Raw genomic sequence first — 15,828 nt, 5'->3', positions numbered from 1 at the left:
AGGCGGGTCTATGGGTTTTTATCAAAATACTGTTTGGAGGAGGGCAAGCAAATAAATGGGTCCGTGTTTATCGTTTGTTCGTTATAAAAAAGATTAATTAAATGCTGAAAAATCTTACAAATTGGCTGGCAAATCTTGTCTAAACGTTTTGACTGTGTATATAGTAGTTTACATGTGGTGTATATATATATAGTTTTGATTGGTTATAACTGTTGTGTCGTCGTCGTCGCTCCAATTCTCGCAATTTGCTATTTAGTCTAGACTAACTTTTCTAACTCTCATAACGGCAACTAGGTATGCATAAGTACAGTTTCTCATTTCGTTTTCGAAGGCAATTCATGAAAAGTCCCTAAGTCCGAGCTCACATCGATGGCCTTGCTTTTTGGGTATCTTTAAATATATATATAGTGTGTAAAGTATATCGCTTTATATCGTACAGTTAAGATTCAACAATGTTTTCCGTTTATTTGCTTGCTTGTGGTCACAATAAATCATAATAATCGTATCATAATAGAGAAACAATCACATACACAATAAATTATAATAGCACAAGAGTTTCTCTCACTTTAGTGTTTCTTTTCTTTTTATCCTTATCGTATCTAGGTTTAATAACAGCAGGCCACTTTCGTAGGTGTGTTTGCATGTGTGTGTGGGTGTATATATCTATTAATAAAAAAAAAATAAACAACTTTCCATTGTACTTGCATTTATAAGAATAGGAATAATAAATATATATATTTTATTAAACGAAAACAAACAGAAAGACGCTTTTAACCTTGCCTCGCTTTTTGAACTATGTATTCTCTTTTCTCTTTCCTATTTTCCTCCATCTTCATCCTTTTTCCCCCTCTTTTTTTAGGTCTTGTGGAACGGCACTTGGTTGAGATTTATGTTGTTGTAGCTTGTTGATTTTGTCCGGATCCCTTGGGAGGACTCTATCGCGACAGACATGGCTCGGCTTTGTTGCCCCTTGACCATTCCGAATGTCGCTGCTCCGAAACTCCGCTTCTGCCCAAATCCCCAGCATCTCCTTACTCCTTGCTTTTCGCTCCTTCCTGCTTCCTGGCTTTTTCTGGCGACGCTCGGGCCGCAAAAACATTTGTCCACAATTAGGATATGGGTGCACGCTAATTGTTAATCGTTTAAATTATGCTATAAAAGTAATATTGATAAATGTTGTTGCTCCGCGCCGCTGCATTTTCGATCCGTTCCGCTCCGCTTCGCTCCGATCTTGACATGCCACTAATATAAGCACCTCAAACGGACCCACAAAACCCGAATCACATGCGCCGGCCACCGGCGGCCGGCTGCGTTGGACGCGTCCGCAGCGCGCTCCTCGATCATTTCTCCTCGCAGCAGCCGCCGTTCTTGGCCAGCTGCTTCTGCAGCGCCGGTGGAATGAAGTCTTTCGTTTTGGTCTTGGAATGATAGCCCTGGCCGAGCAGAGCCGGCTCCACGTGCTTGCCCTCCTGGATGCCCTGGATGCGCTTCAGTAGATCGTAGTTGATGCGCTCACTGACCACGGAATCTTGCCTGCAACAGCGAATACGTTTACGGGTTAGTTGATCTGTAGAGCGTGTGGTGTTTAGTGTTAGTACTCACTTGTAGTCCGGGTGGTTGAGAACCTGCTCCCGCATCCAGGTGGCCGTGGTAATCAGCTCGCCGGCGGCGCGCTTCTCGATGAAGCGCAGATACTGTTCAATGGTGCAATGGGTGTCGGTGTCCACTTCCATGGACTGCAGATAGCTGCGGATGAGCGGCACCAGACCAGGAAAGACATTGGTCTGTGAAAAGCAAAGAAATTCAGGGTTAATTTCTGTTAAAAATTTGTCTAGAATTACAGCTTACCTTTCCGTTGAAGATCTCATTGATGGAGAGCAGCTGGAACAGCTCGTTCTCCTCATCATCGGTGTCGGTGTGGTCGCTGTCCGTGCCATTGCCGGAGCCGTTGGTGGCGCTACCGTTGGTGGTAATGCCATTGGTGTCGCCATGTCCATGTCCGTTCATTTTGGCGGATCCATTGGTTAGCGGCTGTTCCTCCTTGTCGACGTGGTCGATGCCGTTTCCGTTTCCATTTCCGTTAACCGCCAGCCCATTGCCATTCTCGGAGGCGACACCTCCTCCTCCTCCATTCAAGGTGGCCTTGCCATTGGTCTGGGCATGAGCCTGAGCTTGAGCCTGCGCCTTGGCCTTGGCTGCACGCTGCTCGGTGGTCTTCGAGGATTTGCGGAACCAGAACTTCTCCTTGCGGCAGGCGTCGCGCTTCTGGGCCGTCTGCATATTCTCGTCCACCTTGCTGATCGGCGTGAGGAAGTTCAGCTGGTAGGAGAGAATGACGCGGGTGAGCAGGACCACGAAACAGACGATGGCCGCGTTCTCAAAGTCACTGATCTGGGCCTCGCAGGGCCGGAACTCGACGCGCCAGCCGATGGAGCTGTTGGGCGGCGGCGGCTTGAAGCGCATCGTCTGCCAGTTGGTGGACTGAATATTTTCAAAGTGGTCCGTGTCCTCGTTGTCGTTCTGGTGCACCTTCTCGCTGAACAGCGACACCGTGTCGCGGATGAACAGATGGGCCACATGCTGGGCCAGCAAATGATCAATACCACCATCCACCAGGCGCTGATACACAGCCTCGTCGTAGGTGAGCGGCACATCGTTGTACTTGGCCCCCTCGGGTGACAGGTACGAGTCAATGGAATCGTATCGCGACTTGGCGATGCGGAACTTCTGCTTGTCCAGCGGCACCAGGCCGCGCTCTTCCTCCGTGCGACAGTCCACCGACGAGCTGATCACGTTCCAGCGACAGTCCGACTCGGTCAGGTAGCCCCTGTAGATGGGCGAGGCGGCCGTCAGGGCCAGCATGATGGGGCACAGCGGCGCCAGCTGGTCGTACAGGCGACGCGCCTCCGTGATGTTGCAAGCCTGGAAGGTCAGCTGCAGGCAGCAGCAGCCCATGCCGAAGCCCATGGCGTCCAGCAGTACCACATCCGGCTCCCCGGGCGGAGCACCCTCCACCGGCAGCTTCGTCTTCACATCCTTGAATACTGCCAAGGTAAGTAGTTTTCAATTAGTTTTCAATATTTTTGTGGGGACACAATCTCAGCACACTTACCCTTTAGTTTGATGGACACCTTCTCGCCACGTCGCTTACGAATGTTCCGGGTGAGGGTCTTGAAGCGCGGATGGCCTGGGAAAATGGCCTCGTCCGGGAAATAGAGGGAGCGAGCCGAGCTTAGGGGATCCTCGGGACGTGGCTGGGCAAGGGGCCAGGTGAAATTGCGGGCGCCCAGGCGCGGAAAGTTGGTGATGGACATGACGCACTCGTCCTTGGCCAGCAGTTCGGTGACCTCCTCGCGGCGATAGCGCATATTGGCCTCCACCAGGTTGAAGTGAGCCATCAAACCGCCAAAGGGTTTGCCGGGAGTGCCCTCAATCATGTAGGCACCATACTCTGGTCGCCACAGCGACTTGACACCCTTGGGATCGGCCAGCTCCTTCTCGTTAAGCTGCTCCAGCAGATCTTGGGCGCGGAGCGCCACACGTGCCACCTTTTGTTCATCATCGAACTTAACAATGATGTACTCCACCTCATCGCCCCACTTGAGTATATCGCCCTGGCGATCCTTCAGTCTGTGGTACAAGTTGATGAACTGATTGATGCCATGCTCGCGGACATGGTTGGCCAGCGCCTCGGTCTCCTCCCAGGAGAGTGGACTGCCCTCGCTCAGTAGACCCATGGTGCTGCAAGAAGAGCCGAAAAGTGGCGAATTAGTGTTTTGTGTGTGTTGGAATTTTGCCGATCTGGAGTGACGTTTGAGCGACTACTACGCCATACTGTAGACTATATCTACATATTGTGCAATCGGCAGCGTCGTCGCATTCGAGGCATAGAAAAAAGTGCAATCGATGCAGTTGCACTGGGTAATTGCATAAACAATGTGACACGGAGAGAAAAGGGTGGCCAGAACAGACGGAATTTCAGCTCTGATTCCCACACAATCAGAACTTGAGATTGTTTTGATTCCAAAAGTCTTATCAACAAAATACATTAAATAAATATAAACACTGGCAAGTGGGAACTATTGAGCCTCAAGGGTTATTTCTTAAGGGTTTATCACTTGTGTTTACTCAAAGATATATTTAAGCAAGTTAAGTAAATAAAAGCCAACAAGTAGACACACATTTCTCCCTGTGCAAGCACGCTTAACACTTCGGCGACAGTCAATGCCCCAACATTCCGTTGCTCCACCTCCCACGAATTCCCCGAATTGTTGGCGTTAATTATCTACGTAATGTCTTGGAATCGATACAGGTAGAGAGAGGCAGACACAGGTACCTGCTCCTTGGTCTTGACACTCGCACAATTTACAACATTTGACTCAATTAATTGATAAGCGCGACGACCAAATATTAATCAAATAATTGATAAGGCGAGCACCTTTTTTCGTTCCGACTCGCCGCTGTTATTGGGTATAATTCCACACACATGTGCCGCGATCGCATGCACAATATAATATATTTTAAGTATATACATACATATATATATGTATGTATATAAATATATATATTTGGACTGACCAACGACAGGTTGCCGTGCGCCACTCGAACTGATTGAATCATAGCTCGGAATCGGAATCGGATTTTGATTCGGAAGAATGGAAATCGGAAATTTCGTCGAGATTTACGAGCGCGGCAGCCACTTCAGGCTGGAGGCTGATTTTGAGGAGTAGCTATTCGTCAGCTTCCCTCTGCTTTGAGAGCGGAGCTGCTTGCCAGCAAATTACAGTGGAATGCAGACCGAGTTCTTGGCCCGATTGTGCAAGACTTAATTGTAACGAGTATTTTTGAAATGTAATCCGATTGTATTTCACTAGATCGGCTGGGTATCAGTTATGTATCGGATCAGTGCACATATTCTTTATATTGTATTAGTTTTATTAATTTGTTCTTTAGTTCACTTTTGTTATAAAAAATTGATTTAAATTCAGTCAATTCTTGCACTTTTCTTTTAAGATATTCGTATAAACTGCAATTTAAGTTAAGGTAATAAGAGAATTTCCTAAACGATATGTTCTTATATTTAGAAGGACTCCTAAAAATGTTTTTTTTTGTTTTGCCTGTGTATATATTATTTCCAAAACCTTATTGTACTTAGTTAAATCTCTGATAAAATATATACTCTTATATACTCCTCTTAAGATTTTAAAGTATTATTATTTTCCTAAACATTTATAAACAATTTTCTTATATTTGTATTACTACAAACCTTATTAATTAGTAATAAAAATATAAGAAAATTGTTTACAAATCTCTAGGAAAATAATAATACTTTATAACCTTAAGAACCTTAAAAGTTTGATAAAATATTAGCAAAGACTTGAAGTTCCTGTTATATCTGTGATTCCGCCTGAATTTTATTTTACTTTACAAACTATTTTTTTTTGTAATAAAAATTTAAAACATTCTAAACCACTTAAATATAAAACCTAACAAAAGCGTTGATCCTTAATTTAAATTCCTTATTATTAATATAAATTCACTCAAAAAAATAGGGTTCCTGTTCACTTAAGATCACTTTCTTTTGCAGAGGAATATACCTTTCTTTGGCTCTTTGTCTTGTTTACACTGGCTCTGCTTCAGTTAAACAATTTCAAAATGCTCCGATTTTTGGGTTTATTAACTGCTAACAACTGGGAAGCTTTGCTATGGTCGCTCCACGGCCAACCGTTGACTAAATTTATACGCCGCCAGACTCCAGCTTATTAAAGAGCGGAGCGGTCCGCCGCTGCCACTGCCGCTGCCGCTGCCTCAGTCGCTGCCACCGTCAATCGTCAGGCGACAATCGTCAATCGGGCGTCGTCAATCGGCTAGCGAGGCGTCGCCGAACCCGAAGAATCCATCGTCGGCGACTCTAAATGGATGATGGTAATATGGGGGCTACGACACAGAGGAAAAAATACCCTTTAATTCTGAGGTATTTTTATATTAGTTTAGATACTAGATCTTCCAGGTTGTTATATACTTTGAGATACTATATCTTTCAGGTTATGGCGAGATGGATAAATGATAAATGTAAATATATTTTTATTATTATATTAATTGTAAGAATTTATCCTTCTGGTGGCAAGAACTTAAATAATTACAAAAGAAAGATACGTGTATCTGATAAGGAATCTAAATATAAGATACATGCATAGAGTATCTATATTTTAGGTTAAATAATAGCTTTGACATATTTTTGCAATTATTCAAGAAGCTATGTAGGTTTAGAAACTAAAATAATACCCAAAGAAATATAAAACTTAAGAGAATTCAAACATTGAAAGACATAAAGATATGATTTACGAATTCCTTTCTAAACCCACCTTATTTTCTTTACAGTGTCGAAAGGAAAAGAAAGGAAATGTCAAGCTAGATCAAGAACTAAAGCCAGAGCCCGAGTCCGAGTCCGATCTAGTGTAATGGCCCGGCCATATCTGGTGGCCTGATTGCCTTTTATGGATCGTAAATGATCCATCCTAGTCCAGGCGAAAACTAAGTACAAGGAGCACAGCACGCGGGACGTCGCACTCGAAACGATCTCGAGTGCTATTATAATTATTTCCTCAGAATTTATTATATTTAATCAAACTCGCACTCGGACAAGTGAAAGAAAAAATATATATTTGTATTTTTGATTTAGCAAATCAACCGTTGAGCCGCCTGTGGAAGGGTTTATTATTTATATATTTGTCATACATGTTGTATATATATTTATAGATTCCTCGGTTTTATTCTTGATTTACCGCCGCACTATAAAGAATCTATAATAAAGATTGCGAACGGAAGGAGGCCGGCCCGGGGCGGCGGACATGCTATTTGTCCACAAAATACTCGAGTCGCAAACGATCTGATCTGCATTGTAAATAACTGCCAATCAAGTTTCGGGAATTTTATAATATTCAGTGCGATGGAGAGGAAACGCATAGATTTCAATCGATTGCCCCCAGTATATCATATCGAGCGATTTCGGCTAAATCCGTACATGTTTCCATGATTGAAAGCTGGTGCCGGGTGCCGCCTCTGTAATCGGAGACGGGCAGCTGGCGGCCAGTTTCGCGTGAAACTCTGGACCCGTCACATCGAAAAAGAATTTCTGTACAGGTGAGTACCTGGAATTGATACAGACCACCTGGGAGTGCCGCAACATTTGTGAAAATTCAAGGAAGTACCATAAATATTCCACTTGTAGGATCTTTACTTAGTTACCCAGTAACTATTTGTAATATCTTCGTATCCGCTTTCGGTAATATTTCCTTCTAACTTCTAACTCAAGGACAGCAATGTTTAATTTACACAGAGAGCTTAGCGTTTTGTGTGTTTATTTGTATTCCTTCTCAACCTAACCCATGATCCTTTGGAATTTCCACTTGGCCCAGGGCTTATCATTACCTTTTGATTTTATTATAACAAGGTAAATGCTAATCTCCCTCCATCAATCGGTATGAATGGACGCGAGAAGGGGTTTATTTATACCAACTATTTGCCGTGGTACTTATCATCTAAATACTCTTTAAAATAACTAAGTACCATATCACAGCACGGCAACCGATGGATTAGGAGCTCTCCTAGCCTGGGAGTGCTCCTCTCGAGTGCCCCTACTTGGGGGTTTGTATCTGTTTTGTTATTTCTTTCCCAAAAAGATAGGAGAAGGGTAATGGCTCAGCGAGTGCAATGCAAATGCGCTTAGATAAGTCTCAATTGCACAAGCTTGCATGTATTTATATGGCATACGGGCATACGGGGTTAGATAAGAGGCCCCAAGAGCCCCCCTCATTTGGTAATTGCATTTCTCGACGGGACAGAGGAATGCTTACGGCGTCTCTCCTCCGTTTTTATCTCTCTCATACTCGGGATTAGGCAAATTACTGGGGATCAAGTGGAATTTTCCCAAGCTGTATATAGCTGGAGAGTCTTCTGACTGGATTGAATTGTTGGAGGGCTCTAGCTATTTTTGTAAGGTTTTAGACAGCAGGATGATTATTTATAAATCTTTGCAATTCACTTTAAGTAGTTTTATAAATATTAACACAATCCCTTTATATCCATTCAGTATCTTCTTTTTATGGTAGCAATTTCCCTTTTCGATCTTGTATTTTAATATTTTTCTGTCATTCAAGTTCTAAATCTCAAGTGTACACTCTCACGAATTCAGATTTATTTTCATCTCTCATTGGCCTGAGACGCTAATTAATTTTGAAATATGTAAATGGGAATATAAACATGAGCAGTGTATATTAAAATCTCTTTGGGTTGCAATAACATTCCGATTCTTTCCCGATCCTGACCAACGCAATCGGAATCAACGAAGGGCTGGCACAAGCAACATTACCTTTTCTCTCCTTCTTTTATTTGTTTATTGTTTATTTGTGTTTATTATTGCGTTTTTTCCTTTTCTTGCAGTGACAACGCACACTGCGGGTGAGATTTTCCCCCCTTTTCAAATGCGAAAATAGTCCATGATTCACACGATTCTCATTACAGTTGCCACAATACATATATGTATATTTTGGAAGCCGATAAAAGCGATATTTTGGGAAGTCGCATAACTGACCGCCTGACTGACTGACTAACTGACCGACTGACTGATAAGGGCCAAGTTCATAAGACACGGCATATGGCCGTAACTGATTACAACTCAATCGATTGCTCGCTCTCTGTCTCGCGCGTACACACCGCGTACACGCAATGTGATTTATTTTTCGTCTCTTTTGACACTTTCAAGGGGTTTTCTGTTTTTTAAATGGCGTCGCCAAATCAATCAGCAGTCATAAGCATGAACATGAGATCCTCGAGCTAAGCTAAACATTCAAACATACTAGCTACACAGTGAAAAATTTAGACAATTCATTTTAATTCAATGCATTTTTAACTTAGTTATGAATTTGTAAAATGTTGTTATTTTCTTAAATGAGTCATTTTTCTTATAAGGCGTTATAATATTTATATTCCAATAATATGAACAGTACAAGAATATGTTAGGAAAACACTGTAGAATTGAAGAGAATTCCTTAAATACACAACTGGCGTGTCGCTATAATTCTCAAGTAGAAACTCAGCTGCAACTTAAAAACTGAATATTTAAGACTTATACTAAGGACGAACTTTTGGCAAATCGAAAAAAATTTTATCTAAAATCTATAATATAATCTATCTAAATATTTAATATACAAAAAACTTGCTAAGCAGTGTAACATCTATTTAAAATCCCCATCAATCAACCTCCGATCTTTTGCTTCTACAATAACTAAACCCCATTAGAGTTCCTTATGGATTCACTTTTCTCAGTGTAGTCAGAATTTCAAATCGAATGCGGAAAGAAGCAATAGAAAATGCAAAAACACACAAGATTGCAATGCCTTTGGCTTTGCTATGTTTGTGTGTGTGTGTTTTTTTTTTTGTTCATGGTCACCACCAGCAAGTGAAATAGAAAACAAACATATTCGAAATCCGAGAGAGATATTCGGGGGATGAATGCCATATGTGGATAAAAACAAACAGATCCCGATATCGTGACAATCAAAGCCTTAACAATTCGCTGCTTCGCGTTGCACTTCCTCAAGTAAATATTATTATAATACTTTGTTGTTATTTTCCGATTTTCTAAGAAGCTGCCAGAGCCTGTCTCTAGTTACTCGTGAGATGCAGTTTTTTTTTTTGCTTTTGCAGAGTTGCAAAAGAGGAGGAAATGCTGAGTGAATGGGAAAATGCTACGGAGATAACGACGGCCAGGCAGATTACGTATACGCCTCATAAAACGGTCGTCGTCGCACCGAATTGCGACGTAATAAATTCTGTTTTGGCCATGACAGTCAGTCGTCGTCGAAAGAGACGGGGGCCCGGCAGGGAGCCGGGAGCAGGGAGCGGCAAGGGACGTGGGCGTGTATTATGCATATGGGAACCAGGGCAAAGAATTCCGTGTGGCGGTGACTTGAACTTAGAGAAAGGGGAACAAAGGAGAAACCCTTGCGAGGATATTAAAATTACCAATTTCTTAATTGATTCTAGGAAAGGGCAAAGGGACACCTGGACACACGGGGCAATTATAAGGGCTTTGAAGGTTATTCATAAGTGATCTTAATTACCTTAAGTGACCTATGCTATCTATATATTTGCTTTTCAAAAATATAACAAAGGCCTTAAATGAATTACAAAAAAGGTTATCACGTTATAATTCCTCATTTAGTTTGTTAAAAAGAGAACTTAATTTGCGATTTATACAGATTTCAAAAGGATATAAAAGGAACATTACAAAAGAAGATACCCAGAAACCTAGTATGCAGATTTATTAACAGTATAAAAGCTAAGACAAAAACGCTTTTCGAATTGAATTTAAAGCCTTTTTACTAAAATGATCATATAAAATTAATTAAAAAGAATAATTTTCCTAAATTTCCACCTACTTCGATCTCTATCTATGGCTAGCTAGGCCCTGGAACACGGATCTCTATCTATACCCGTGTCTGATATATTATACAAATTAGCAAACATTTAATAATGGCATCCCATTCCGACGCTTTTAAATGGCAAGAGCACGTGCTTGTCTCAATGGCTTAATCATTTTCGGTGGTTTTTCTCTGCTTGCTTTTTTGTTGTACAATAATATACATATATATATATTTTTTTTATTTGATATTTTTGCCCGCTAATTGTTATTGCTCCGAGTCGATGCAGTTGTGCAAATGAATGCATATTTGTATACGAGAGAGAGAATACGAATTGTTTAATTAGCAACTGTGTCTGCTGCCGCTCAATTGCGTAAAATAGAGTGCAAACAAACTGGTGACGCACTCGTAAGCCATAGCTTGTGGATGGATGATGAAAATCTAACAATCTGCAGCAGAAAAGACGGCTTTCGGAGATGTAGGGCCCCCGATGACAGATGTTTATTTTAATATACATATTTTTCAACTAATTTCCAACTTGTTTTTGCCGCACATCGTAAAGATTGCTAATTGAAAAAGGAAAAATAAAAAAACAATAATAATAACATTTGTTCTATATTTGCTTTGGACCATTGCGCGGGGCGGTAAATTAACAAAAAGCTGAATAGCAAAAAACTAAAGAAGGGAAAAGCAGTTGCTCTATAAAATAGAGACTCTGGAAACACTCGAGTCAAATGTCGATTAGGCGTAGGAGTTGCAGGTGGGAGGGTAATATCCTTGAGTTTATAACGCCCCGGGCTTTGGCTTTACCTTTGTTTGAGCGTCGTAAAAATCATAAAACCATTAACTTAATGCCTTAGCTTAGTGCAAAGCAATAACAAAAGAGCAAGGCGCAAAAAAAAAAAACTAAATAAAAACAAAACGAAACGCGACTAACAAACATGTGACTTATCGCATTTGGCTGCTAAAATTCATTTCCTGGCGACGACGCACTGCACTTCCAGTTGTATGAGTAATACAGTCGGAGTAAAACCCCTAAAGCGATTCGATTCGGATCAGGATCAGGATCGGGTTTGGGTTCGGAATGGGGGGGAGTTACCCCAACCCTAAGTCATTCCCCCAGTTAGTCATGAGATCACAATGAGCGGAACGCGTTTTAAAGCTTAGAACGAGATAAGGTCGACGGAAGATCATACAATTAACAATTAAAATATTTTATTTATATATTTTGTAGGCTCACTAAATGAATATAAAGTGATTCTTATATTAAAATATTAAGTTATTAGTGAAAATAACAACAAACCATTGAAATGTCTTTTAATTACTTTAATTAAAGTAATTTTCCGATTTAGTAATTTAACCTTTAGCTGTTAACTTCCAAATGAATCGTAAAACGTAAAAAAAACGAAAACAAAACAGATAAAACCAGGACTGAAGGGGTATGTACTTGAAACCAGCAGCAATCACAGGTAATTTGGCTGTAAAAACGATTGGCCCCAAACAACGAAGTTGTTGGCCGCAAATGCGCATCAACGAATTGACACCTGCACAGAAAGAAAATTACAGAACTACATGGTCTTATTAATTTTGAAATTTACACTTTAATTTACAACTCTTATTTTTTATTTAAATGTTATTCGAAGACGAACATTATTGTTCAAAGTGCTCATTGATTGTTATTATTTTTCATTATTCATTCTTATTGTTATTATTTTATCATATATATTTATTTGCTTAATAATTTTATTTAATATTTAATTAAATATCATGCCTATTTTTAAAGTTAATTAAAGCTCAAAAACTTTATTAAGTAGAAAAGTTCTATTTTTTATGTCATACCTTTAATAATAGAAACCCTTTGAATAATGGAATAAGGTGATATAGTTTTTATCGCTATGCCATTTCTCACATGTCATCATGATGATAGCTTTAAATTGCAATATTTTTTATAAATAAATATTATATCTCCTGTATATACTATCGAAATATTTCATAATATCACGATGACAAGTGCCCGGAAGCAGGAACAAATTTTCTCCAGTGTCATCGTGATAAACACTATAATTAAATACTAGTTGTTTGCCCCGTACTGTGTGGCCGGTGGCGGTGCGTGACAATGGCCGGAGGAGGGATTAGAGAGCGCTCAATAAAGGCTGGCTTAAGGCCGGCAAGGCCAAGGCACTATCTGTGCGTATGCGTAATGTACTTATCTATCTATCCATCCATCCATATATCTATATATATATATAGATATATATATATATATATACTGTACAGCCTTTAGGGCAAGTCATGGTGAGATAATAATGGCAAATGTCACAAAAATCACTGGAGGCAGGCATTGAAAAGGCTCTGATTGCTTTTCGCACGCTGCTATCAAACAACAAACAAATGGCAGCCATAATAATTGATCGTGATGCGTGGAGCACACTTTACTGCTGCGAGAGGGAGCGAGGTGAGTGAGTCATGTGAATAATTCGTGAGATATTTGTGCACATTCATGCTGATAGATCAGGAAAGCCAAGTTGATACGGCTTGCCTCTTTCTCTCTATGTTTCTCTTTGCTTTTCCCCCCACTTATCCCCAAAAAACCTGCCGTCATTTATGGCTTTGCATACTGTGGTGAAATTCCCCAATAAAAACCATATTTAGGATCTCCAGTTTTCTCAGAAGCATTCCTGATTCTCTCGGCTCTCTATCTCTCCTTTCGGCGAGATCAGGAATACCCCCGCTTTTGGTCGCACATGCCGTATGAGCAATCTGTTTGCCTGCGCCTGACGTCACGCCACAATGACTTGGCGATTCCCTGAATTCGAGGGAATATCTATATCTAGTGATTAGTGCTCCGTTTTCCACTTTCGATTCGGTCACGCCAGCGGAAGAATATGCCAGAAGTTTCCACCCAAGGTCGTTTGCACCCCAAAAAATCATTCAAAAACACACAAAATAAAGGCGGAAAACGCAGAAATATTCGATGGAAATGGATAGGGGCAAGTGTAAATCACATGCACACACACATTTTTTTTTATATGTAAAAAAGTGAACGAATGTCAAGGCTGTAGCCGCAACAATAACAACTACAAGCACAAATACAAAGCCCTCCGTCTGTCCGGTGGATACTTAAAATCGAATTGCCCCGTAATTACGGGCAAACAACATGGAAAATCAATAAAAAAGTAGAAAAAAAAATTAAAAGGGGCAGAGGAGGGCAAGAAATAATAGTTGTCGGCTGCCCTGGTAATTACGCACTTACAAAAAATTACCCACAGACACAATTACTTACAATGCCGGTCACAAAATAAGTACGAATCAAAGGTTCTCTTCAATAAACAACAATTTTTTAAGCACTTTGTATATTTTTTTAAGTGTGAAGCTTTAGAAAAACTCCCTGAAGTGTGAAAAAAAACATTTAATAATAAATACTTTCGGAACTGGTTTTGGTTTATTTGTTAGCAAACAAACTCTAATTGAGTTATATTTGTATTTATTTTTATATTTTTATTATTAAATATGCCAATATGAAGTAAATAAATAAAACTCTTTATTAATTCTAGAGTTAAATCTTAAACTGGGAAACAGCACACTAACAATACTCTTATAAGAATTATAACAGTTTTCTTTTTGATTTATCTCCAGTGACCACTATTATTGCGACCGCTGCTGTTCGCCCGGCTCAAACACTTACTCACACACCGAGTGTGAGACCTTGCCCCTCTGACCCCGCAAAATCATTATAAAACCTGCCTCGTCATCGGCTCCCAACTGGTGTTAAGTAAAAGACGGCAACGAGGCAACAACTACGACAACTACAACAACCACTCCGATCATAGGTAAATAAGCAATAACAACTTACCGGCAAAAGGAAGAGGGCGACAAAACAAACACAAACAAACGCAGTTACAAGTCGCAGGCACGCGTGCTCCAATAAGAGAATCTCAGCTGTTGCTCGGGCGACGTCGGCGTCCTCAAATCAGAAGAAGAATAATGTATAGGCACTCCTGCACTGCGCGCTGATGGCGGGTTTGGGTTGTGTAACGACGTTCGACGTTCTCGTTTTCTCAGCAATTCGTCGAAATTTGCCGCAGCTTCTCTCGTCCTTTTTCCCTTTTATAGCACAAATTCAATGGAGTTCGCTCTAGTTGACCAATTGCCAATTGGTAAATGCACCAAAAACAACAACAAAATAACGGCAACAAAAAGCAAATAACAACTGTGTGGCGGCCGCGTGTTTTTTCCTCTCACTCTCACACTCTCGGCGGCGGTGGCGTTGTAAACAGATATTGCAATTGCGACAGTTTCTGCAGATATTGTTGGCCTATTGCTAATTATAGATATTGCGGCTGCCACCGGAATGGGAATCCGCGCATCCGAGTCCGAAATTCACGCGAAACGTGTTGTGCTCCCCCGCCCGGAAAAAAAGGTTTGTCGTTCCAATTGGAAGTGTGCTGCAAGTGCGCTGGTGTGTGTGGTGTGGGTATTTTTGTATTTGACAATATTATAGTTTCCACGAGGAGGCTGTTTATTGGCTTATATTATAGCGCGAATCTATATTGCCGCCAAATGATCTGGTAAGGTTAACGTAAACAGCGCAGCGCGATATTAACACAATTCCAAAAACAATAAAACGCCAAACGTTAACTGCGCGGCTATTTATGTAAAAACGAAACATTGGCCCGTGTGACCCTACCACAGTTCTTGGGACGACGCACCCCGCGAACGCCCACGCCCGTCCTAACGCAACAAGTGTGGTTTGGCCACACTGGCGCGCCTCTTCAAAACAACAAACAGTCCGAAACAGCTGACCCGCCCTACAAAACGATTAACGAGCGTTGATCAATAATACTTATTGGATTAGACTATCGATTTAGTTTACAGGACAATCAGTTGTGGCTGTTTTATCACATTCCGGCGGTGAAAAAAGACCTGGGGTAGGGGATTTTTAGTGTGACCAACTGATTGCCACGCCAGTGCTGGAAAACGAGTCATTTAACCCACTGTTGCCCCTTGCTTCTCCTTGGAACATTCTAGAGTTTGTAATTTCACCATTTCGGGAAATGCATGATATCCTTATGAAATGTATTATGTTCTGGAAAAATGTACTATTTATTTTTCATAAAATTGCTGAAATAAAACCCGTAAACAAAAATATAATTAGAATTTAATTTAAAATAAGAAAATATTCGTCAATTCCTTCGAGTTTATAATAGTTAAGTTTTTGCCAAAACAAATAAGGACTTTTAAGAAAAAAAGACGTGCTTGACATTTTATTTAATATTATAAATTAACTTCTTTCTATTTAAAGTAATTATTTGTTTAATTTTATAAATCCTCGTTTTCCTGTGTTTTTAGGAAATGTAATTATTTAACTTAAATTAGCTTTTAAATTAATAAAAAACGATTTAAA

The 15,828-nt window shown here is 40.6% G+C and overlaps 1 protein-coding gene across 2 annotated transcripts; it reads right to left on the bottom strand.

Annotated features, from left to right (window-relative positions):
• Positions 1-434: 434 nt before the first annotated feature.
• Positions 435-15,063, bottom strand: Gclc (glutamate--cysteine ligase). 2 transcript variants are annotated; one of them, XM_017179335.3, is made up of 5 exons: positions 14,278-15,063; positions 3,113-3,741; positions 1,849-3,044; positions 1,603-1,784; positions 435-1,533 (listed from the first exon to the last, which is right to left on the bottom strand). In XM_017179335.3, exons 2-5 carry the CDS (start codon positions 3,735-3,737, stop codon positions 1,341-1,343), a joined length of 2,196 nt encoding a protein of 731 aa, XP_017034824.1. In that variant the 5' UTR covers positions 3,738-3,741; positions 14,278-15,063; the 3' UTR covers positions 435-1,340. The 2 variants fall into 2 exon arrangements, with proteins under 2 accessions (XP_017034824.1, XP_017034825.1); XM_017179336.3 differs by lacking the exon at positions 14,278-15,063 and adding an exon at positions 5,598-5,753.
• Positions 15,064-15,828: the final 765 nt, after the last annotated feature.

This window comes from Drosophila kikkawai, chromosome X (genome assembly GCF_030179895.1).
Source record: "Drosophila kikkawai strain 14028-0561.14 chromosome X, DkikHiC1v2, whole genome shotgun sequence".
NCBI classification, from domain to species: domain Eukaryota; kingdom Metazoa; phylum Arthropoda; class Insecta; order Diptera; family Drosophilidae; genus Drosophila; species Drosophila kikkawai.
This window is presented reverse-complemented; position numbering and strand designations above follow the sequence as displayed.

Coding starts and splice junctions, on each gene's coding strand:
- Gclc (XM_017179335.3), bottom strand. CDS start 3,737: ATGGGTCTACTGAGCGAGGGCAGTCCACTCTCCTGGGAGGAGACCGAG. Junction 3,045..3,112: donor GGTGTCCATCAAACTAAAGG/GTAAGTGTGCTG, acceptor TTACCTTGGCAG/TATTCAAGGATGTGAAGACG. Junction 1,534..1,602: donor CTCAACCACCCGGACTACAA/GTGAGTACTAAC, acceptor TCGCTGTTGCAG/GCAAGATTCCGTGGTCAGTG.